We start from the raw sequence: 22,658 nt of genomic DNA on the forward strand, positions 1-22,658 counted from the left end.
ATGCTTCCATTCCGCCATTGTACCCGGAATGCACGTGTATTGTATAATATATATACAGAGTCCAAGTTAAGAAAATGATTGCCAAAGTACAATTTATAACTTTTCTTATAGTTAAAACACGAGTCGATTAATTATAAGATTAAGTACATTTTTCAGAAAATAGAAACTATTAATGTATAAATATTATCCTTTAATAACTAATTCAGAGTTTTTCAATAGGGTATTTGTATTTTTCTCCTTGCCATCATTATATATAGATATATGTATAAATGTGTCTAACTAAATGATTTCGAATTTCATTCTTAATTTACACATTCATATCCATTTTGGAATTTTGTTTATTTGAATTTGGATTTGAATTTACCGCCATATCACTACTATTAGCGTCATCATATCATAGACATCTACTGTCAACTAAAGACAGTTTCAGTAATAAAAGAAATCCAAGTACTCATACACCATTTTGTAGTATTCGGAATAAAGCTTTCGTTGCAATGTCGAAAGCAAAGGTATCTGCAGAATGGAAAAAGCGGGTAAAATCGGAATATATGCGTTTGAGACAAATGAAACGCTATAAACGGGCAGACGAGGTAAAAATTGCTTGGAATCAAAACCGTAAGATTATGTCCGGTTAGTATCTTCTTTATTTCTCACTATCGTTAAAGCAAATCTTGTCTTGAATTTTTACTACTTCTTAGATCTTTTAATAGTTGAACAAAAACGATGGGCAGACGGGAAAGCAATGTGGCTTGCAATGCAAGATATACCACCACATGTATCCTGTATGAAAAAGGCAGAAGTAACCAGTTCTGACAATGATGTACAATCATGTCCTGTTAAGATCATTAATGCAGTCACTCCTATACCAACCATGTATACATGGGCTCCAATACAACAGAATTTTATGGTTGAAGATGAAACAGTGTTGCATAACATACCTTATATGGGGGATGAAATTTTAGACCAAGATGGTACATTTATCGAAGAGTTAATAAAAAATTATGATGGAAAAGTATGTGCGATATAATGAGAATAAAAGCTATCTTTGTTAAAATGAAATAATGATTTATCATTATGGAAAGTAAGTTTAATCGATTGATTCTAGGTACATGGAGACAGAGAATCGGGCTTCATGGATGATTCAATTTTTGTGGATTTAGTAAATGCTTTAATACAGTATGAAAAAGAGGACAGGGATAGAGAACAAGTAAAGAAAGGAAAAGAAAAAGAAGATGATAAAGATAAAGATAAGAAGGATATTCTTATCAAAACAGAAATTAAAGCAGAAAAATTGTTGGAAGAAGTTAGAACTGATAAAAATCCATTTCCATCTATGCATATATTTAATGTAAGTGGTATATATAGAAACTAATTTTCCCTTATTATTTATAACAGTTATAGTATTATTATATCAATTCTTTAGGCAATATCTAGTATGTTCCCTGACAAAGGTAGGCCAGAAGAATTAAAAGAAAAATATATAGAATTAACGGAGAGATCGGATCCCAATATCTTACCTCCAGAATGTACACCGAATATTGATGGAGTAAACGCAAAGAGTGTACCTAGAGAACAAACAATGCATTCCTTCCATACGTTATTTTGTAGAAGATGCTTCAAATACGACTGTTTCCTCCATCGTGAGTATAAAAATAAGACATAAATGTTTCACTCTTCTTAGATTGATTATATCATTTAATTATAAAGATCAGTATTGAGATACAACCTAATGGCTATACACCATGCTGTATCCCTGCCTTAAATTGATCATCTGTTAATTACAATCATTTATGATTCCTGATTTATTGTAGCAGCCAGGGGAGCGTCGCCGTCAGGTAAAGAACAACACTGCATACAAACGATCATATTTGAACAAACGCTTCTTTCTCTTTTTACTTTTATCTTCTCTTTCTTTCTCCCATTTCTTTCTTCTTCGTTCTTTATTCGGTTTATTTTTTTCGTTTAGCATGGAGAAGCCATCAAGGATACATCTGCAATCATATTTCGTTGGTCGTTCGACGCTGTGAACACATACTAAATTCTACATCGTCTGTGATACTTTCCTTTAGAAATAGCTTCACACTGAATTTACATTGTTACTTATAGGACTTCAAGTCTGTCATCCAGGACCAAATTTGCAAAAACGAAAGGGACCTGATTTGAAACCTTTTTCTGAACCTTGTGGAACAGAATGTTACATGCATTTGGTAAAAACAAGAATGATAATAACAGTAACAAGAAAAGCAGGCAACTAAAACGCGAATTTTGTTTCATAGGAAGGCATGAAAGAAAAACTTGCTGCACAAGCGGCAGATATAAAAGACGAGGAAAGCGATGAGAAACGCGGTGGTCCCAGAAAGGTACGGAAACAAGCAAGCGTAGATTCCGGAAACGAAGCGAGTAGTGAAGATAGCAATGATAGCAATAAGTATAGTCAAGCAGGTGGTTGTCAAGGTAATATACAGAATAACTGATTTTTTCTAAATAAGGTACATAGTGTCTACATTGATTCATATGTTGTTATCATATCGCTGTTATAGATTTTAAACAAAACGTTAATAAAGAAACAAAATCCGAAGAATTGATGGAAGATCAAGCTCAACCGGAAAATCAAACTCCATTTACTCTTCTGGGTCTCGATAAACGAATAAAGACAGAAAGCGAACCTTCGTGGACAGGTTCAGAGCAAAGTTTGTTTCGAGCTCTTCATAAAGCTTTCCCTGGTAATCCGTGCGCATTAGCACAAATAATGCTGACTAAAACATGTCAGGAAGTGTATCAGTTCGCACAGAAAGAAGCGTCAGATATTCCAGCAGTCGAAAATTTGAAGGACTTTACGCCACCACGAAAGAAAAAAAAGAAACACCGTCTTTGGTCAATGCATTGTAGAAAAATACAGCTAAAAAAGGATTCTGGTGAATATTCTAAAATAAATAATATTACTTTCTATAAATTCATAATTTATGTTATATTCTTGTTTTCAAGGTGCCAATCATGTTCATAATTTTGCTCCATGTGATCACCCGGGAAGACAGTGCGATAACTCGTGTCCATGTATACAAGCTCAGAATTTCTGCGAGAAGTTTTGCCAATGCAGTAGCGAATGTCAGAATCGTTTCCCAGGATGTAGATGTAAAGCTCAATGTAATACAAAACAGTGCCCCTGTTACCTAGCCGTTAGGGAATGTGACCCAGATCTATGCCAAACATGCGGTGCAGATCAGTTTCATATTACTAAAATATCGTGCAAAAACGTTAGCGTTCAACGCGGTCTCCGTATGTATATACATCTTTATATTTTTGAAATCATAACATTAACTTTCACTTCATATAAAGCATAATGTAATTTCAGACAAACATCTTTTAATGGCACCATCTGATGTGGCTGGCTGGGGAATATTTCTTAAGGAATCTGCGGCAAAGAATGAATTTATATCGGAATATTGTGGTGAAATTATAAGTCAAGATGAAGCTGACAGACGAGGCAAAGTGTATGATAAGTACATGTGTAGTTTCCTCTTTAACCTTAATAACGGTAAGAAAAATAGTAACAAGTCTTAAAATTTCCTACCAATGTTTGAAAAACAATCAAATTTCTATTAATTTTGCCGTTTTAACATTTAGACTTTGTCGTGGATGCCACACGAAAGGGCAATAAAATAAGATTCGCGAATCATTCAATAAATCCTAATTGCTATGCAAAAGTAATGATGGTAAATGGCGACCATAGGATAGGTATTTTTGCAAAAAGAGCTATTCAGCCTGGCGAGGAATTATTTTTTGATTACCGGTAAAATTGCTAACATTATTATGTATCACATTATTTTCGCATTATATTTATATATTTCTTCTCCTACAGATATGGACCAACAGAACAATTAAAATTCGTGGGCATTGAACGTGAAATGGAATTTTTATAATGTAAAATAAAGTACATTAGACAGTAACATATTTGATAAAGATTGAAGAGAGATAAAGAAAAAGAAAGAAATAATAATACAGTTTTTGTTACAAAACAAATGAAAGCAAAAAAGAGAGAAATATAATCAATAAATTATACATGTATTTTGGAAAATACCGATTTAATGTCTATAATATTGTTCATGGTCCTTTATCATCTAATTTAGTTTTATGTCTAAATCGAAAGTGGTTAAATTAAATATTACTTTTTCGTTTCACAAACAAAGATTAATAGTAACAAAGAAAGTTATAGTATGTACAAATACTTAATATAAATCTGACTAAATAAACGGTGTTAATTTAAAACAATATATAATGGAAAAGCTCTGTGATAAACTTGTTTGATAAACAATTGAGCTATTAATAGCGATCTTCGTATTTTCAAGATAGTAATCGCTATGAATAGTTTGTATACATATCTGTCGGAATATCATTGTAATCATTAAATCTTGTACTTACAACAAAATGTCGTTCCAGAATGAATTATAATTGAATTTCATTAACATAAGTAAACATGCTAATGTTAAAAATGTTGCTTGTATCGATCGGATAATCTGTTTATTACTTTTGTTTCTCTTTCTCTCTTTCCTTCTTCCGCTTGTTCTTCTCCTTCTTCCTACTTCTCCTTCTCCCCACCATCGCGGTAAGGGATCCAAAAGTGCAAGAACTACGAATAGGTTGCAGTGTATAATAGTTATATTTTTTCCTTGTGATCCACTTACACTTTAACACTTTCTGATTGTACAATTATCGGAGCAACGCTCAAAAATTGTTTTGTGTGATTGATCGATTAAAAATTGAAAAAAGTGGGAAATATTGAATATTCAATGACTGAGAAAATTAAGCAGTCGAAAGAATTAAAACACGAAACAGAAACGGAGTATTTTACCAGTGTTATGCCAGCAGAAGGTAATGATATAAGCTTACATGATGTCATGTTCAATAGAGGCGAATACAAGTAGGAAACTAGATACATATACAAATAGTTCTTTACTGAGATAAAAATGTGCATGTACTGACATTAATGATGTTCATCCTATCAATCTACATTCATATATTCATATATTCATAAAAATAAAGTAGAATAAAAAAAACCGAGCCTGTTAATACATCATAAAACAATAGAAAAAGATTTGCGATTTAAGATAGATATATATTTTGCTCGAACTGTACGTGAACTATACTTTTAATAACATTTATTGTTAAGCTATTCGCGAACATGATTCTTTGCGAGGGTAACATTACGCATGACTAACAATAAAGAAAAAAGTCAACTAAATTTCCGTTGAATTACATAGATCGGAAATAGCTCGTACTGGCAATCAGCCAACTCTTAAAGCTAGAAACATATTGAGAGAAAGAACCGTGAATTCGTTAGATGTTCTGTTTTTCCTTCTTATTGAGTAATTTTTGTCGATTTGGTTTGTTTCAAATGAAACAGACAATTAAAAATTGTAAGATCGTAAAAAATGTAATGGAGAAAGGGATTAGATATCTTACACCTCTTACATCGCTTAGCAGTGTGTACTTGCATACATACATACCACTTGCTTGCATTATGCATGTATTGTACCTATACATATTATACCTATGTATATACCTATGTATACATCGTATATGTTCGTACGTGCATGCAATACTATATACACACATGCGATACTATTGCTCTCGATTCTCGATGCTTATAGAGATGCTTTTAATGCGAGTTAGAGATTTTTCAATTGTCTAACTTTCTTGGATATTACTATTTCTCAACCTTAATAGTAATAGTAATTAATATATGCAATATATGGACATATTGTAGAAAAATCAGAGAAACATGTGGCAAAAGAAGCCGACATTGAGGATTTAAAACAACTGCGAAGCAAATACGAGGGGAAATTAACAGCCTCCCTCTATGCTGGCACTCTCCTCGTTGCTGTCGCTGCCTTGATTCCCGCTCTAGGAATTCTCTGCGTTCCTAACTATCAGGTAAATTTAATGCGTCCCTACGAAACATTAAAATAGCGCTAAACCGTTAATTTCGTAACTCAACTGAGTATTCTTTTTATCGCTCATAAACCATTTAGCGTAACAAGGGGAAATAAATATGTATACACGAGTATGTACGTAAAATACATAGTTATTGTATATTTAGCTTACAATACTTGGTTTTGTTACTATATACCCACAAGTAATCGTATGTATACATATTATGTATCCAAAGTCTAAAATAGAAAGAAAAAACTTCAAATTATTCTTAGCCCACTCGTTTCGTTTTGTTACAGGATTTAACTGAAGCGACTGTCCCTATATCGACTTTGACGATATTATTATTCTCTTCATTAAGTTTACTACTAATAACGCAACTACCGTCCGCGTTAGCATCCGCTAAAGCTAGACTTCTCATTGGCTTTATTGCGTCTGCTACTTTAGGTGTTGGAATTATAATCGTGCGTGCTTCGGTACCCTTGTTTATAGCAGTTCACGCAATGATCGCTGTACTACCGAGAGGTAGTCGACAAACACCAACGATTCTTGCAATTACGCTAATTGTTATTCATTTAGGCATGCGATTCGTGCTTTTCGATCACTCGAGCTACTATCAAATAGTCGAGGTATGGCGGTATACCTGTTTGCCTGTTTAAATTAGCATATCCTCTACTACTATTATACTACTTTATTTTTTGTATCTTCATTTACTTTGTGTCCATATTCGGGCCTACTTATTTGATCATTCTCATTGTCATTTAATTTAGACATGCAGCGAGATCGTCTTTCTGTTTGCTGCTGTTTTGTCGGGTTCGTATTATAGCATCCTAACTACAAAAGCGCACAATAGAACGTTTTCTAGAACAAAAACAGTCATCGAATCCAGAATAAAGTTAGAATGTGAAAGAGAACAACAAGAACAGTTATTGTTGAGTGTTATTCCGGCTTATATTGCAGCTGAGGTAAGCTTTGTATTTTCCTCTGATAAAACATTACCATTGTTGATTGTCCGTTCAAGTATATTGGACATTGTTAAATAAAATTGAGACAGGTGAAAAGAAGCATTATGTTGAAAATGGCGGATGCGTGTCAAGAGGCTCGTAAACATACGCAAACTAGATTCCATGAAATGTACGTGCAACGATATAACAATGTTAGGTAAGTTAAAGGATGGAACCAAATACTATTTTCATTAGTACTAGTATTAGTATTAGTCAAACGTAAAATAGGTAGAAAGAATAATGATATCTCTTTCAGTATTTTATATGCGGACATTGTTAATTTTACACCGCTCTCAGAACAATTGTCAGCCTCGAATTTGGTAAAGATATTGAACGAACTATTCGGAAGATTCGACCAAATCGCTCAGGTAAAGTCGCGATCATTTTTTATTGGATCGTCTCCTATTATTCGCACCTATTATCGCACAAAATGAGTCTGCTATCTTACTGAAATATCGTAACTTAAATTCGTAATCTGATAATGTTTGAGTAAAAAACACAAACTCCCATTTTTAGGAAAATCAATGCATGAGAATCAAAATCCTGGGTGACTGTTACTACTGCGTTTCAGGATTACCCATTTCTCGACCGAATCATGCGTACAATTGCGTGACTATGGGATTACAAATGATAGATGCTATCAGGTAGAAGAAAGGATAAGCTGGTCTTTCTCCGCAATGCTACAATGATACAAATATAACCGATCGTTCCTCTTTTTAGATTCGTTCGCGAAGCAACGGGATTCAACGTGGATATGCGAATAGGAATACACACCGGAAACGTGCTATGTGGTGTACTTGGTTTACGAAAATGGCAATTTGACGTTTGGAGTGATGATGTTACACTGGCAAACCATATGGAGAGCGGTGGTTTACCGGGGTAATTTATTCTAGTTATCATATACTTCGCTTATTGGAACGAGGAAAATGTCTTTACTTTCGAATAGCTTTCCTTTTTTCAAGGAGAGTGCATATAACTAAAGCTACCCTGCTTCATCTTGGAAATCACTTCGAAGTGGAACCTGGCAATGGAGGGTCGCGAGAGAGCTATCTTGCCCAGCACAATATTGAAACTTTTTTGATAGTGCCACCAAAGGTGAGATTAAATCCTCTTTTTCCATCAGTATCATTAATAATAGACATTTTAATCACAAATTAGAATTTTCCATTGATATTCGTGATACAAAAATTAATGCTCTGTGCATAAGATTTAAATTAATTTCAATAGATTAAATTAAACTAAAAATTAAGGTAAAAATGTCGTGTATGTATCAAAATCGGTAAAACAATCGAGTATTGAGAAAAAATAATTATTCAATTACCATCGATTACTGCAGTAGAATATTCAATTACAATCTGATTGATTGATTTTATTTTAATAATGATACTTCGAACATTGGTTCGAGTTATTGAATTTGTTAACCAAATCTGATGCATAATGATTTATTTTGTGTTATGGTAGAAAGCCAACCAAGAAAATCACACGGATGATGAGCGCGAACGCAGTGCTGTCTCCATACCGTCCAGGTGAACACGGCACATCGTTCAGTTTCGATATTTCGGTCTATTCACGTATGGAAACTGTGTCAATGCTGTAACAATGCCACCTTCCCGCATTTAAATTTGGCTTTAAATGTAATTATAATTCTCTAACCCGAATGAAATTAGTGCACTGTCAATAGATAGCTAATGTCGTAACAGGATCGTTCATTTTTAGCTTTTAAAATGATGATCACATTCTTCTTCTTCATACCTTCTGTATTAACCACTAATGAGTAATGTTTAACTAAGTTCAAAAGGTTAAGAAAGTATCATTTGTATACGTCTTCTTTTGATATTTCGATAATTGTCACTCAAAAAAAAAAGAAAAAAAAGAAACAGAGAAAGGAAAACGGAAGAAAAGAAGAAAACAAGCTATAAATACACATTTAAAATAATTTTCATCTCTATATTTGAGCAGATCAAGACCAAGCAGTAAAATGACAAAATATGTTGAAAGTTGGGGTGCTGATAAACCTTTCGCCAACGTTGTAGAAGCTACGCTTGCTAAGAATATTGGCCTAACGGTAAGCAAATAACTGATTGTCGTTCAATTTATTGTTTTTAATTAGTTAGTAATTAGTTGGTAATCTAAAGAAGGAAAATTAGTCCTTTCTTGTATTAATGCAATGAGATATGATTAAATCAAGAATTTGAACTATAGGAATTAACGCATTATGTGTCTCTTTGTCTCTTATAGAGCATCGCTATGATTGAATCGAATCTTTTCGTAAATAGTAATTCTAATTGTTTTCTCGATATAAGGTGAGTTTATCTTTTTCTTTTTTTTCGTTTTTATAAATATCATGCACTATACTCATACATACATACATATATGGCATAAATTAACCATCACTACATATATACATATCCAATATTCAATGTTCATATGCGTGTTCATCACAATAGAAAATGGTGTCAGAGCAACGAAGGCATGTCATCCTTCACTTATCGATTTTATGATCAAAACCAAGAACTTCAATACCGCCAACAGATTGATGAACAATATCCGTGGTATCTCCTCGCTTCAACTATTATTTATGCTATGATCTTCGCCATTCAAATTATGTATTTACCGAGGTAAGCACCTACTAACCGACTAATTTATTATTCGATTTTCCTCGTATTGATAAAAGAATATATATGATTAAAAAAATTCAAAAAACGCGCGACGTACTTGGAATGTTTGAGCTTAATTTAGGATGTATGTTGATTCATTGTTGTACAAAATGTTCACGGCAACCTTCCCATTTGGCTTTGGCGCGTTTTATCCTAATAAAGGTGGGACTATACTAGAATTGATGTGAAGTGCTCATTGTTTCTAAATTATTCTTCGGAATTTAAATACCGAGATAACACGTCTTCGGCTATTAAGCGTGAAAAAAAATAAAAATTTTGAAAAAATTAATACTTGTTACTCCTAATATGCTTTAATACTGCATCCAGACTGACAGACTGTTCACGAACAGCTGCATATTTTTCGCCGATAGTCTGGTCGCTCTAGCGAAAAACGAATCCTATTTGCTCAGGAGAGTGCTCACTCGCGAATAATGGCTTATAATTGTTCTTAAGGAGCCTGAATACAACATGAGATCTCTATTTAAAAGTAGTCTTCCTTTGTGATTGTGTTATAAGCTTTATCAAGGGGACTTGACACATTCTTTTGCTTGTTCCGTTCCGGGATGAAACAAATACATATATACAAGTCGACAATAAGTATCATAAAGGATGATTCTCCCGTTAGTTGACTCAAGAGAAATATCATCGATTATATACATACATCCTATATTGTAGCAGTATCGCCGTAGTAATTTAGACGATCGGAAATGTACGTATCTCCTCTATGCCATTGACGGTTACCGTACCAAAAACGACCACGTGTGTATATACCTGCAAAAGGGAAATAAGAGTATACTTACTGTGTACCAGGAAAATTTTCAGTTACTTTTCTCAAAAAACAAATCCTTATACAAAAAGACTTTATTCTTCATTTTCAATTTATTTTTTCGTTATGAGTTTCGGCAATTGTATCACGATTCTGGACACGCCCTGTATAGATCGTTACACATAGAGATTTTTATTACAGGAGCATCACAGTTTACAGTTGTTTTCTACCTGTTTTATCATGTTTATCCATTTTTTCCATATTATGTTGGTCAAATATTAAAACCAGAATCGATGGGAACAATATACGAAGTTGGTTATCCTTGAACAGGGAAGTCAGAATAGCAGTATACTTAATTACGGTCGTTTTAACGATCACGTCATGCGTTCTTAGTATATTGTTGAACGATATCGAACAGGCAAACAAATACGATGTCATCGTACCAGTACGTATCAATATTTATACATAAATATGTACATGAAAAAAGTTAACTTTAACATACTTTTTTACGATTAGACTAACTAGGTGTATTAACTTCCCATTGTAATAGTTCTTGATTAAATAACATCAAAATTCGAGATTATGTAATACTAACTGTGTATACAGATACAGTACAAAAAAGAGTTATTTTATTCACAAAGGGTATTTTCTTCTTCCTTTTTCAGTTATATATATATACTGCGGTGATGTCCTTAATCGTAGGTTGGACACATTTACGTGTTGATTTTTTGCTAAAATTCTGCACAATGTTTCTCTCTCTAACAACAATCGTATTTGTGTTTTCGCAAGCACCAGTCGCACGATTGTATAATGCGATCGAGACCGTCGAGTAAGTAGAAATAATTATACTATTTAAAAATTATATAAAAAATATTGAAATCTCAATGTCGGTGTTTATTTATTTATATGTATACATATGTGTATGTATACAACAAATTGTAATGTTTATACCTATATACCTGACTTATTTCGCAGACATTATCGCATTCATTATTTATTCACAATTTGTTATTTACTTGCACTTGTATGCCTCGTGCTGCACATTTTGGATAGACAAATTGAATATACTTCGAGAACTGATTTTCTATGGCAAAATAAACTGAAAATAGAACAGGATGAGGTAGAAACTATGAGAGGTATTAACAAGATTCTTCTCGAAAACATACTGCCTGCTCATGTAGCAGAGCATTTTTTAACGAACGTCAGAGCAACTCAGGTGAACATCTCGCTACTTAAACAGCAACAACAGTAAACGAGTAAAAATGTTTCTCAAGCTTAGAAATTCTCCCATAGGATCTTTATCATGAAAGATACAGCAGTATTGCCGTAATGTTTGCATCCATTCCAAATTATAAGGAATTCTATGATGAAACCGACATAAATAAACAAGGATTGGAATGTCTGAGGCTTCTAAATGAAATTATATGTGATTTTGACAAATTGTTGCTTAAGCCAAAATTTTCTGGAATCGAAAAAATTAAAACTATCGGTAGCACCTATATGTTGGCTTCTGGTCTTAGTCCAGGGAAAGAAGATATTGATGAAAAGGTAAAAATGCACATCGATTGTTACGACCGTTCGCGGAGATACGCGGTCGCTAGGAAAATGCGTCAGCGGGAGGCGTAAATTCTCGCTACGATTCGGTTAATCGACGCCGCGAAATAGTCGTTCCCCTGTTTCGGTTAAGATAACAGAAGTGGTTCAATGAATGTAACACTGTATAATAAGTTATAAATCACCGTTTATTCTAACAACTTGTGAAGAAGATAGTTACGCTGGTGCGTATGTATAAGATGAGTGAGTGACTGATCTACGGGAGTATTCCCGGTCAAAGGATGTTGACTGTTCGAAGGATGGAAAATCAGTGCTGTTCGGAGACGATGCTGTGTTGGGTGTTTCCTTTTTAGTCTTCTTTTTATGTTTGTTGCGCCGACCGTTTCCGCTGCCAGCCGGTTCGGGTGCGTTGCTATTCTTTCTCTGTACCTTCTTGCATTTCTGTCAATCTCCTCCTTGACCGTTGGTATTCCCAGGTCTTTCTGAATGTCCTCGTTTCTAACTTACCATGGCGCGTTTGCTATTGTTCCTATTGAAATGTCCCGAACCTTTCGACCTGTCGGCACTTACGCTTTATCGCAACACTGTATATATTTCGTCGGGTCTTTCTTAAACAGTCTTTCCGCGATACTACAATAAGAAGCTAAGATTTTTTTTTATTTATTTATTAAAATTACAATCAATTCTCGCGTTGAGAATTTTCAGTAATTTTTTTGGCGTGGCGCAGTGACATGGCTGGTTATTTATAATAAGTTAATACTTATTATAGATAAGTATAATTTATAAGTAAGTGTTATAAATAAGTGAATATTACTTAATTTAGATAACTAATTGAATCTAGCGTTTAGGTCTAACGGGTAGTGCCTCTTCAGTCTGCGAATCTAGTCCGTCGTATCAAGTAGTCCAGTGATTAGGGGGTTTCGGTGTTTCTTGACTCTTTTGCTATATCTGTCGCTATATTTTGCTATTTCCTCTTTGACTTTGGGTATCTTGCTTTGACTGTGGGTATCTTGAGGTCGCGGTGTATTGTTTCGTTGATAACATACCAAGGTGCATCAATTAGGGATCTTAGCGTTTTTCGATTGGAAGCGTTGAAGTATTTCAATGTTGGAGTTACTTGCTGTGTATGAAAAGGAAATGTATTCTATTTGACTGAAAGACCGAAGGCATTTTGATGGGCCTGTCGGCACTTACGCTTTATAACCTGCCCCCAGGTCACCATCAACAATGCAACAGTTCCTAGCAGGGACTCAGTCCGATACCTGGGCATGATCCTGGACAGGCGACTAACGTGGAAGACACACATGACTGTGGGTATCTTGAGGTCGCGGTGTATTGTTTCGTTGATAACATACCAAGGTGCATCAATTAGGGATCTTAGCGTTTTTCGATTGGAAGCGTTGAAGTATTTCAATGTTGGAGTTACTTGCTGTGTATGAAAAGGAAATGTATTCTATTTGACTGAAAGACCGAAGGCATTTTGATGGGCCTGTCGGCACTTACGCTTTATAACCTGCCCCCAGGTCACCATCAACAATGCAACAGTTCCTAGCAGGGACTCAGTCCGATACCTGGGCATGATCCTGGACAGGAGACTAACGTGGAAGAAACACATCTCAGATAAAACGAAGCAACTAAAGGACAAACTAAAAAAACTCTATTGGCTCACGGACCGACGCTCCAAACTAAACATACAGAATAAAATTACCCTCTACAAGACCGTAATAAAACCTATCTGGAACTACGGAATCCAACTATGGGGAACAGCAAGTAACTCCAACATCGAAATACTACAACGATTCCAATCGAAAACGCTAAGATCCTTAATAGACGCACCTTGGTATGTTACCAACAAAACCATCCATCGCGACCTCAAGATACCCACAGTCAAAGAGGAAATAGCAAAATACAGCGACAGATATAGCAAAAGAGTCAACAAACACCGAAACCCCCTAATCACTGGACTACTCGACACGACGGATTCGCAGGCTGAAGAGGCACTACCCGCTAGACCTAAACGCTAGATTCATTTAGTTATCCAAATTAAGCATATGCACTTACTTATAATACCTACAAATTATACCTATCTATAACAAGTATTAACTTATTGTAAATAAACAGCCATGTCACTGCGCCACGCCAGAAAAATTACTGAAAATTCTCAACGCGAGAATTGATTGTAATTTCAACAAATAAATAAAAATAAATTTTGACGTTACGATAGTACAATATGAACGGTATTTTTCGAAATTTCAATTAAACAATTACACAAAATTAGACATTTTCTACTTTCAGGAACTTTCAAAACAAGATCATAATATAATCATTCTCGTTGAATTTGCTCTTGCTTTGATGACAATCCTCGATCAAATCAACAAGGAATCTTTTCAAAGATTTAAATTAAGAATGGGTAAGTTTCCTTCAAAAATATAAATACGAACCTATATTGTGTGTATGTAACGTTAATCTGCCAGAAGTATACAAAAAAAGAGATTTAATAAATAATTTATTGTAAAATAACAAGAAAATATTGTAGAAATCACTGGTTGCTGATCTTTATGGATTTATTTATTATGATTTAAACAGAAACGATGGTTATTTAACGTGAACTTAATGCAGTAATGTGATATAACTAAGACAGCTAAATTGATAATTCGCAACTCAACTCACAACTTGCTTTATATACCACAGTTTTGGTATTCCTAGCACGCACATGTGTTCCACAGACGTGGATGACTTTTTAATTAACCAATGTCATAAAGGAGCACGGGTATATGGCCCATCGGGATTCCCATTGTTCCGGGCCCGTCAACACTTTTATTGTTTTCTACCTGTAGTTCATCGGAATTTTCCCCAGAGTTTTTCTCCGATACTACAATATAATAGAGAGGGAGGGCGACATTTAATAAATACAAAAATATATTACATTTTTCAAAAAGTTTACCTCAAGAGAGAAAGGAGGAAAAAACTTATTATTAAGGAAGAAAAAGCTATTAGTATACATGTATAATCTAGTTGGTTTTATAACAAAATTTCTTTCGTTATAGGTTTAAATCATGGACCTGTGATAGCAGGGGTGATCGGAGCACAAAAACCTCAATACGATATTTGGGGAAATACCGTAAACGTAGCATCAAGAATGGATAGTTGCGGAGAAATGGGAAAACTTCAAGTTACTGAAGATACAGCCAAGATTCTAATCGCCGCTGGTTATGAATTGACGTGTCGAGGCCCTACTTATGTCAAAGGAAAAGGAACTTTAATAACATATTTCGTAAAAACACCATTCGACGACAAAGAAGAAACTTAATTTAGGAATGTTTGACTTAGGTCAGACAAAATCTAAAGATGCAAATGAAACGGAAAATGTAATGAAAGAAAAGAGATAGAGGAACAGTCACTTTGTTCATTCTAAAAGCCGAGCCAAAAAAAGTAAGAGTATAACGTAAGTTTATACTTGTTACTTAGTAATGTCATTAGTGAATAAATTATGAATACACGTGATAAAATTATGAATTATTTAATGTTATACTGTTATATAAACAAACAATTATATGTTTATATATATTCACATATAAGCAAATACACATTATGCATATATAATTGAAGTGTTAATCAAAATCGATAGGATCAGAAAAAAAGAAAAAAAGAAAGGAAAGAAAGAAGTAAACGATTTTGTTCGTTAATTTTTTAAGGACAGATTATGCGTAACAGTGTCCTTGATTTCGCAAACACCATTCAGGTTGTAAGGTCTCAGCAGAGATTCCTCTTTTTACGAATCGTTCTCGATGTCTCAGCATTCTATATTCAGCATGAATCCAAGTTGAATTGGGCTCTGCCCACAATCTCTCAGCAAATGCTGCGGACCTAGGCCAAATTTTCGTATCAGTTGACGCGCTATCGGCTTGTTCCGTCCAAAGAGCTGCTTCACCTCCTGTTACAACACAAAGATATGCCTATACTATATATGTATATAATTGTTGTGTGACATCACCATGGCTAAATTTTTCTCTTTAATAAGCCGCTTACTTCTTAAATGTACAAAAGAAGCCCAATCGGACATTGTAGGTATAATAATATAATCTTTGCATTTCAAAGTAAAAAGAAATATTTACCTAATATAAGATGTTTTTTATTCTCGAGATGTTGCAATTTGATCATTTTCAGAGGAGAGTTGTCATAAACGATCTGCCATCCTTTGTAAGGAGAACACCAATTATTACCCTCGCCTACCCAAGCTGAGAAGCTAAAAGAAAAAGCATAAGCAAAATAGAAAGTGGAGGATGCCAAAATCTAATATTAAATTGTTAATTACGAGTATATTAATAATTTATAATACTACTAATAATATAATAACTTGAAAATACTTATTTACCTACCCACAATCTAGATAAAGAGCGTCATAATTAGAAATAATTAATTTAAAATTATTTCGTAACAATCTACCAATACTAAGATCATCTTTGGTTGTCCATACTTGAATGATATACTTCTTAGGATCCAAGTATTTAATATTTTCTTCGTTGGTTAAGCCACTAGTCCACAAAATGATAGGTATCTCCTTTCCATCGTTAGCGATTTTCAGCTTGTCCATTGCCTTTTTTTGAAAATAATCCCAAAGCTTGTAAAAACTTGATTCTGATAGATCCCAATTTTGTACAGTTTGCATCCAATTTCTAATAACGGCTGAAGAATTCCAACAGTTTATATTCACTTCATCTCCACCCATATGAAACAGGTCTGGTTGAAAATCCCGTATCATGTCTTTATATATTCCTTCGAGAATTTCGTATACTTTCTCATTAGTCGGGTTCAATTGACCGCAAGGTGGCTCAACGCAGTAATTTCTCCAGGATTCTGCTTTGAAACAAACAACTGTATCATTTCCAATCTGAAAGCGATAGAATCATCAAAATTTCATTTGCTTTTCATTCTTCATCTGCTTCTTGTTCTTTTATTTTAACTTCTGCTTTTAATTCCTTTTTCTTCGTTAAAGCGCATAAAATAAAAGATAGTAAAGAATTTCAATTACCCATTGCCACCCTTCTCCCACGTGGGCGGGAGCATCAAATTCCGGTAGTACTCTAACACCGCGAATAAGGCCGTATTCAATAATTTCCTTCACATCTTCTTGATTGTAAATCTTGTCAGCTGCATAAGAGCCAAATTTTGAAAATTCCGGCCATGTTTTGCTAACATAGGGAAAACTTTGAGAATCGATAATGTGCCAATGCAACGTATTTAATTTGGACATGCCCATGCCGTCGATCGTTCGCAATATCGTTGCCTTGTCAATGAAATTTCGGCTAGTATCCAATAACACGCCACGGTAAGGATACACAGGGCCATCAACGATCACTATTTCATTTGGAATTTGAATCTGATTCCGTAAATCGTCGAAAACGATCAACTGACTCAATGTTTCCAGAGCATGTCGTACACCGAAATATGATTTCGCTATAATCGTTACTTCCAATAGCTATATATTATAAAATAAGAAAAAGAAAAAAACAAGAGTAATTATGTTTTATATTACATATATATTTGAGTACTTATTTAGCAGGATATATAAATTATTTTGTTAAGTATAAAATTATGTTAATAATTCAAGTTCATCGACAAAGAAAATCGAAAACCTGTTCCGAAGTACCGGACTATCTTCACGTATAAAACCATAAATATGTATTAGTAATATGTTATGGAAATAACGTTCTGGATACGATCTTTCCTTCTCTGATTATCTCACCTCATCTCCCTCCTACTATATTACAGTTAATTTTTAGTGTTTTTTAAATTCCTCTTTCTCTTTCTGTTATTAATTACGAACGTATGAAATATATATAAATTATACTGAACGACAAACAAAGCTTTTTGTGGAAGGATTACCACGCGCTCACCGTTTTATCCGTTTGTGTTACAGTTAAATTGTAGCTTTCGTCCGTGTTCAAGGTCAATTTAATGTTGTTATCTTCTAGATAACCTTTACATTGAATAAGCATGCCCACCCCGCCACCATTTGCTAATTTGCCGCCAATGTTCTTTACGATATTTCTTAATAAAAGTATATTCCTTTTAAGAAGATATTCAATTTGTGTCCCAGTTTGTACATCGCCTAATAAAATCTTATCTGGATTAAGCTGAACCATATTCTTGCTCAAAGACAGGTGACCAGTTGGTTTTGGCCACAGAGAACTGGATGCACCACAAAACAGTTCGCATACTTCCAATGAAATGGGTTCAGTTACATCCTTTGTGATTAACTCCTTCTTACAGAGACCACCCTCGCACTTATAATGCCATAGTGAACTGTGATCAAAATTAATCGATTTCTTCTTTTCTCCTTCTTCAGATATATTCAAAGATATATAACTTTAACATTTTTCTTTTCGGAAAAAAAGGTCAGAATACCATTTCTACCATTAACTGATAAACCAAATAGATAAAATAAAACATTTTTCTTTTCAGAAAAAAATCAGAATACTGTTTCTGCCATTAACTGATAAACCAAATAAATAAAATAAAATAAAAATGAAGATATGTATATATCTATTCATGTGTAAAAATATACATGTATAACAAAGATTAACAATTATTATAAAGTGAATTTATTAATAACTTTTAAACTATAATATTTAGAAAATTTACGATTTTTGATTCGAGATAATAGTACATTTTTTTCGTGTTCAATTTCATTTAATTTTCTGTTTAATATCACCTATGATGTAGATGAATAAGGTGCCACGTACGCGTATGTATCTACCTGCTGCTTTCACTGTACAAGTTAAAATGGAACAAATCTCTCTTTCTCTTGCCGTCTGTTTGTCAATTTTCAAGGAAAACTGTTTGCGTTGAATTATAATCGTTCAAATTTAAAACGCTGATTCCACATGTCTCCTTATTTTATTTTTTTATAAATTGCTTAAAAATTATTTATAAATTTTATCTAAAAAATAGAAAGAATTACTTACCTATATTCTCCAATACTATCACTCGTATTAACTCCAATAATAAATACGATAAGTAACAAAGTGAGTATATTAATACTTCGCATGTTTCATCCGTGCATAGATACGTCTTTCGAATGACTGAATACTGCAGATATCTCTTCATTCGAATGATTTTATTCGCTTAGCGACATGGATCAAATCCATTTTGATTGGATAAAGAATCACGAAGTGGGGTAACGACATTACTGTTTAATAAATTTGAATTTTAACGAATTCGATGAAAAAAGAGTTTCGTTTTTATACCATCCAAGTTAATTGCTGATAATAAACGATTACTTTAAAATTATTACTTAACCGTACACAATCTAAATGCCATAATTATATCGCAGTAATGTATGTTCATGGGACATGTTTCATAAAAATAAAATCTACTACAACATACGTATTTTTTTTTAATAAATATTTATTATATATGTAATTAGGATATTATAAAAAAATTAACAAAAAAGTATTATGTTGTTTGGTTTACTTTCTGTTCATTCATCACCACGTATAGCTCTATATTTAGCCAACTCATGTGGGAAAACTCTAGTTAGCTCTACAAGCATGTTTGCTTTAAATTTCCTATAAGCATCGATTTTTCCTTTCACTTGTTCATTTTTAGTTAATGCCTTTTCTATGCAATCCTTAGTATATAATTGTGGATTTCTGCCTTGATCAATGTAACTAAAGCCATGTAGATATGATAAATTGTAGACATGAATTCTTTGTTATAAGAATCAACAACATAGCCCGCTGATTTTGACATACTTACTCGAAAACCTCCAAAGGTACATGAACATCTTGAACTTGAGACTTAAGTTTGTCTATTTCTTGTAACCCGTTTACTAAACCTTGACTAAAACATAAAAAATTCATATATTATAACATATATAAAAACAATAGCCAATAATGTTAAACCCTTAAACATTCTTAACCATACTTTATGATATCTAAATCTCTCCTAGGTTATTAATCATTATTAATCTCAATGGAATATTCCGTTACAAGTAATAATAATTCTAAATCACGGTTATAATTTATCTTTTTCCTGATCACATGGATAAAAATTTTATGAAATATTTATTTGGTTGATTCAACAATAATATTAAATATGTACGTAATGAAATGAATTGTATCATATATACACAACTCACATTTTTTGATTCAGTACATTTTGTCCTTGCGGTTGAAAATCACTCACTATAATACGTATTTGCCTAACATTCTCAATAAAAAGCTCCAACTGTGTTTCCAAATTTTCTAACGTAGACGCCATATTTGACAGTACATATACAACTAGTACCTAGCTCCTATTCCACGGTCGCAAACACTGGCGACCGAAACTTCCGTAGGTCCGAAAACTTCCGTAGTGGGGATAAGATTCTTAACATCGGGAGATATGTTTTCGGCCGCTAACCATAGCGGTAATTTGTTAAACTTCAGCATTTAACGCCATCTTCGCCGTTCTTACCATTGAAGATAAAGAATATAAACTAAATTATTTTTCATAATTTCTTTCAACTTATTTAGAGTAACCGTACGGTATTTTATGTAGTATAAAAGAATGTTTTTTTTAAATAAATGTAGATTCACATAATAGAGTACATTTCAGTTGCAGACACGGTCCTGTTTCAGATCGCAGACAAAAGGCGCGCTGACAACGAAGACCATCAAATCGATTGGCGCAATTTACTTCAGAAACATTTTCTGACCGCTAACAGCCTTCCCCCTTCCATTACAATTTTCAGACCTGTGTATACAATCATATATATACATACATATGTAACAAATATACGGCCACAAGCTCACATAGTCATGTTTTATATATCTGATACTACCAGACTTCGGGGCTACATAATTGAATTCCAAGTTGTATAAGAGAAATAAGCTTCGTAGTTTTCTAATAACATTTTCAAAAAATAAATAATTCATCAAAAATATAAAATATAAATAAGTATAAACAATAAAATATCTAAAATATCGTATTGTGCCTGTGCGTGTATATGTGTGTATATAGATATGAAAAAGATATTTTAAATTTACCTTGTAATCGATTATAATTTAATAAAGCTAATATATTGTATTAATTAAATATATTAAAACTTGCGCTTATACAATCCATAACATATTCATATCAAACATCTAAATACCATAATACATTTCCATTTTTACATTAACTTTTATGATGATGCTAAAACACATAGTCATAGGCAAGTTTATTCTTTTCATTCAACAAACTTAAGATAAATTTTCGAAATAACATCAATTAATAGGTTACGTTACGGATGAGGTTATGTAATTCTCCCAGGTGGTGGTACAGGTTTTATTGGAACACAGATAATAAGTTCATTATCTCGTAAAGGAGTTCCTTATACATGTATTTCTCGCATGCCTGGGCCAAATCGAATTTCATGGGTAAGACGAACTAAATGATATAAGCATATAATAATAATAAATATAATAAAATTTTTAGCATGATTTGGAATGTTATGGTTTACCTGAAAATACAACTGCTGTAATCAACGTTGCTGGTCAGAATATACTTGATCCAAAACAGCGATGGTCAGAAGGATTTAAACAAAATGTTATAAATAGTCGAGTAGAGACAACAAAATCTTTAGCTAAAGCTATAATACATACTAAAGCTAATGCTTTTGTAACAATTTCTGGAGTTTCTTGCTATAAACCAAGTGATACAGAATACACTGAAGAAAGCAAATGTGAAAAATATGACTTCCTATCAGGTAAATCGTCATTTTGATGTTAATACAGTACAAATAATATAATTATATCATTTCAAACCTATACCAGAACTCTGTCATGAATGGGAAGAAGCTGCACAACTTCCGAAAGATAGCAATATCAGACAGATCACAATTAGGTCAGGAGTTGTATTAGGAAAAAATGGCGGTATGATTAAAGAAATATATTTACCGTTTTTTTTTGGATTGGGTGGCCCTATTAGTAGTGGAAATCAATATATGCCATGGATACACATAACGGACTTAGTAAATTTATTTTTGTTCTCAATTGAGAATGAGAGCGTATATGGTATACTAAATGGTGTTGCCCCCCAGGTAATTAACTGAGATTTAAGTTAATTTTAATAATAATAAATAAGCATAATTAACAGAATTATTATTTACAGATTGTAACAAATAAAGAATTTACTAAGGCATTTGCATCTGCAATGCAAAGACCTGCATTTATTCCTGTACCACGCATTGTTTTGAATAGCTTGTTCAATAAAGAACGGGCAAAAGTGAGTACAAATCATATGTTGTGTTATGTTTTATTGTAGTTAATAATTATATCAATCCTTTCTCAGATTATGTTGGAGGGACAAAAAGTTATTCCTAAACGTGTCAAAGAATTAGGATTTCAATACCAATATCCTGATATTAATTGTGCTTGCGCTGAAGTACTTGGCAAAAATAAATAATTATAAATCGAGATTAGAGAGCTAATTGAAGTAATATGTATGTCGGAGAGGGAAGGACAGCGGGATTTTTCGTCGGAAATGCTGGGAAAAACCCCAATACTATAGTCAAGACTTTTATGATAGCTACGTTTAAGCAATAAAAATAAGAAATAACTTTTAATATTCCAACCTGTCTTTATGACGATGGGTTCGGGTTTAAGGTGACATGGCGGGTCACTAGATGTAGCCACGGTCACGGGAGGGACGTGTACCTGACAAAGGTATGGAATGACTATATGACTCTCCTTAAGAACAAGGATTGCCCCGAGAAGTGGGGAC

The 22,658-nt window shown here is 33.4% G+C and overlaps 6 protein-coding genes across 15 annotated transcripts; 3 read left to right on the forward strand and 3 right to left on the reverse strand.

Moving 5' to 3' along the window:
* Positions 1–412: 412 nt before the first annotated feature.
* LOC100747000 (histone-lysine N-methyltransferase E(z)) lies at positions 413–3,987 on the forward strand. 4 transcript variants are annotated; one of them, XM_024372550.2, is made up of 12 exons: positions 413–630; positions 699–1,012; positions 1,106–1,348; positions 1,424–1,640; positions 1,812–1,835; positions 2,107–2,207; positions 2,277–2,454; positions 2,541–2,915; positions 2,986–3,276; positions 3,353–3,535; positions 3,625–3,790; positions 3,860–3,987. In XM_024372550.2, exons 1-12 carry the CDS (start codon positions 495–497, stop codon positions 3,918–3,920), a joined length of 2,289 nt encoding a protein of 762 aa, XP_024228318.1. In that variant the 5' UTR covers positions 413–494; the 3' UTR covers positions 3,921–3,987. The 4 variants fall into 4 exon arrangements, with proteins under 4 accessions (XP_024228318.1, XP_024228319.1, XP_003485776.1 ...); XM_024372551.2 differs by having other exon boundaries at positions 1,815–1,835; XM_024372552.2 differs by having other exon boundaries at positions 426–630; positions 711–1,012.
* On the reverse strand, positions 1,486–5,516 carry LOC112214109. Of its 3 annotated transcripts, none has more exons than XM_033324885.1 (3): positions 4,888–5,503; positions 4,420–4,627; positions 1,486–1,991 (listed from the first exon to the last, which is right to left on the reverse strand). In XM_033324885.1, the coding sequence occupies exons 1-3, from the start codon at positions 4,970–4,972 to the stop codon at positions 1,832–1,834; spliced, it is 453 nt and encodes a 150-aa protein (XP_033180776.1). In that variant the 5' UTR covers positions 4,973–5,503; the 3' UTR covers positions 1,486–1,831. The 3 variants fall into 3 exon arrangements, 1 of the variants encoding a protein (XP_033180776.1); XR_002948036.2 differs by having other exon boundaries at positions 1,961–1,991; positions 4,850–5,516; XR_004462990.1 differs by lacking the exon at positions 4,888–5,503 and adding an exon at positions 4,683–4,824 and having other exon boundaries at positions 1,961–1,991.
* On the forward strand, positions 4,689–16,154 carry LOC100745521 (adenylate cyclase type 2). 3 transcript variants are annotated; one of them, XM_003485800.4, is made up of 20 exons: positions 4,689–4,869; positions 5,765–5,931; positions 6,228–6,557; positions 6,699–6,893; positions 6,983–7,089; positions 7,189–7,300; positions 7,449–7,576; positions 7,653–7,811; positions 7,895–8,027; positions 8,394–8,458; positions 8,892–8,997; positions 9,171–9,235; positions 9,380–9,550; positions 10,557–10,800; positions 11,021–11,184; positions 11,331–11,571; positions 11,649–11,903; positions 14,205–14,319; positions 14,957–15,977; positions 16,077–16,154. In XM_003485800.4, exons 1-19 carry the CDS (start codon positions 4,788–4,790, stop codon positions 15,217–15,219), a joined length of 3,102 nt encoding a protein of 1,033 aa, XP_003485848.1. In that variant the 5' UTR covers positions 4,689–4,787; the 3' UTR covers positions 15,220–15,977; positions 16,077–16,154. The 3 variants fall into 3 exon arrangements, with proteins under 3 accessions (XP_003485848.1, XP_024228317.1, XP_033180759.1); XM_033324868.1 differs by having other exon boundaries at positions 4,788–4,869; positions 14,957–15,973; XM_024372549.2 differs by lacking the exon at positions 5,765–5,931 and having other exon boundaries at positions 4,744–4,869.
* LOC100747192 (chitooligosaccharidolytic beta-N-acetylglucosaminidase) lies at positions 15,422–19,032 on the reverse strand. Its single transcript, XM_003485730.4, has 6 exons — positions 18,878–19,032; positions 17,807–18,215; positions 16,942–17,388; positions 16,289–16,800; positions 16,025–16,155; positions 15,422–15,843 (listed from the first exon to the last, which is right to left on the reverse strand). Exons 1-6 carry the CDS (start codon positions 18,958–18,960, stop codon positions 15,611–15,613), a joined length of 1,815 nt encoding a protein of 604 aa, XP_003485778.1. The 5' UTR covers positions 18,961–19,032; the 3' UTR covers positions 15,422–15,610.
* Positions 19,033–19,301: 269 nt separating this feature from the next.
* On the reverse strand, positions 19,302–20,659 carry LOC100747311 (mediator of RNA polymerase II transcription subunit 10). 2 transcript variants are annotated; one of them, XM_003485731.4, is made up of 3 exons: positions 20,053–20,230; positions 19,671–19,754; positions 19,302–19,582 (listed from the first exon to the last, which is right to left on the reverse strand). In XM_003485731.4, exons 1-3 carry the CDS (start codon positions 20,172–20,174, stop codon positions 19,393–19,395), a joined length of 396 nt encoding a protein of 131 aa, XP_003485779.1. In that variant the 5' UTR covers positions 20,175–20,230; the 3' UTR covers positions 19,302–19,392. The 2 variants fall into 2 exon arrangements, with proteins under 2 accessions (XP_003485779.1, XP_033180777.1); XM_033324886.1 differs by having other exon boundaries at positions 19,303–19,582; positions 20,202–20,659.
* Positions 20,659–22,370, forward strand: LOC100745645 (epimerase family protein SDR39U1). 2 transcript variants are annotated; one of them, XM_012394353.3, is made up of 6 exons: positions 20,659–20,790; positions 21,172–21,313; positions 21,372–21,642; positions 21,710–21,975; positions 22,047–22,160; positions 22,227–22,370. In XM_012394353.3, exons 2-6 carry the CDS (start codon positions 21,287–21,289, stop codon positions 22,338–22,340), a joined length of 792 nt encoding a protein of 263 aa, XP_012249776.1. In that variant the 5' UTR covers positions 20,659–20,790; positions 21,172–21,286; the 3' UTR covers positions 22,341–22,370. The 2 variants fall into 2 exon arrangements, with proteins under 2 accessions (XP_012249776.1, XP_012249775.1); XM_012394352.3 differs by lacking the exon at positions 20,659–20,790 and adding an exon at positions 20,874–21,108 and having other exon boundaries at positions 21,207–21,313.
* The last annotated feature ends 288 nt before the right edge of the window (positions 22,371–22,658 follow it).

This window comes from Bombus impatiens, unplaced genomic scaffold, assembly GCF_000188095.3.
Source record: "Bombus impatiens unplaced genomic scaffold, BIMP_2.2 scf_0080, whole genome shotgun sequence".
NCBI classification, from domain to species: Eukaryota; Metazoa; Arthropoda; class Insecta; order Hymenoptera; family Apidae; genus Bombus; species Bombus impatiens.

Excerpts from the sequence above, each read along its gene's own strand:
- LOC100747000 (XM_024372550.2), top strand. The coding sequence starts at position 495 with ATGTCGAAAGCAAAGGTATCTGCAGAATGGAAAAAGCGGGTAAAATCG. Across the intron at positions 2,916-2,985 it reads ACAGCTAAAAAAGGATTCTG|GTGCCAATCATGTTCATAAT; the intron begins GTGAATATTCTA and ends CTTGTTTTCAAG. Across the intron at positions 3,791-3,859 it reads GAATTATTTTTTGATTACCG|ATATGGACCAACAGAACAAT; the intron begins GTAAAATTGCTA and ends CTTCTCCTACAG.
- LOC100745521 (XM_003485800.4), top strand. The coding sequence starts at position 4,788 with ATGACTGAGAAAATTAAGCAGTCGAAAGAATTAAAACACGAAACAGAA. Across the intron at positions 7,577-7,652 it reads CAAATGATAGATGCTATCAG|ATTCGTTCGCGAAGCAACGG; the intron begins GTAGAAGAAAGG and ends TCCTCTTTTTAG. Across the intron at positions 8,028-8,393 it reads TTTTGATAGTGCCACCAAAG|AAAGCCAACCAAGAAAATCA; the intron begins GTGAGATTAAAT and ends GTGTTATGGTAG.
- LOC112214109 (XM_033324885.1), bottom strand. The coding sequence starts at position 4,972 with ATGCACATTTTTATCTCAGTAAAGAACTATTTGTATATGTATCTAGTT. Across the intron at positions 4,628-4,887 it reads TCTATTGAACATGACATCAT|TTCTTGCACTTTTGGATCCC; the intron begins GTAAGCTTATAT and ends ACCTATTCGTAG. Across the intron at positions 1,992-4,419 it reads TTCTGGAACGACATTTTGTT|ATGTATCCTTGATGGCTTCT; the intron begins GTAAGTACAAGA and ends ATATGATTGCAG.
- LOC100747192 (XM_003485730.4), bottom strand. The coding sequence starts at position 18,960 with ATGCGAAGTATTAATATACTCACTTTGTTACTTATCGTATTTATTATT. Across the intron at positions 18,216-18,877 it reads GATAGTATTGGAGAATATAG|TTCACTATGGCATTATAAGT; the intron begins GTAAGTAATTCT and ends TTTTGATCACAG. Across the intron at positions 17,389-17,806 it reads TAACACAAACGGATAAAACG|CTATTGGAAGTAACGATTAT; the intron begins GTGAGCGCGTGG and ends TATAATATATAG.
- LOC100747311 (XM_033324886.1), bottom strand. The coding sequence starts at position 20,344 with ATGCTGAAGTTTAACAAATTACCGCTATGGTTAGCGGCCGAAAACATA. Across the intron at positions 19,755-20,201 it reads GACCGTGGAATAGGAGCTAG|TCAAGGTTTAGTAAACGGGT; the intron begins GTACTAGTTGTA and ends TTTATGTTTTAG. Across the intron at positions 19,583-19,670 it reads GTACCTTTGGAGGTTTTCGA|TTACATTGATCAAGGCAGAA; the intron begins GTAAGTATGTCA and ends ACATGGCTTTAG.
- LOC100745645 (XM_012394352.3), top strand. The coding sequence starts at position 21,081 with ATGATGATGCTAAAACACATAGTCATAG. Across the intron at positions 21,109-21,206 it reads GCTAAAACACATAGTCATAG|GTGGTGGTACAGGTTTTATT; the intron begins GCAAGTTTATTC and ends TAATTCTCCCAG. Across the intron at positions 21,643-21,709 it reads AAAATATGACTTCCTATCAG|AACTCTGTCATGAATGGGAA; the intron begins GTAAATCGTCAT and ends AACCTATACCAG.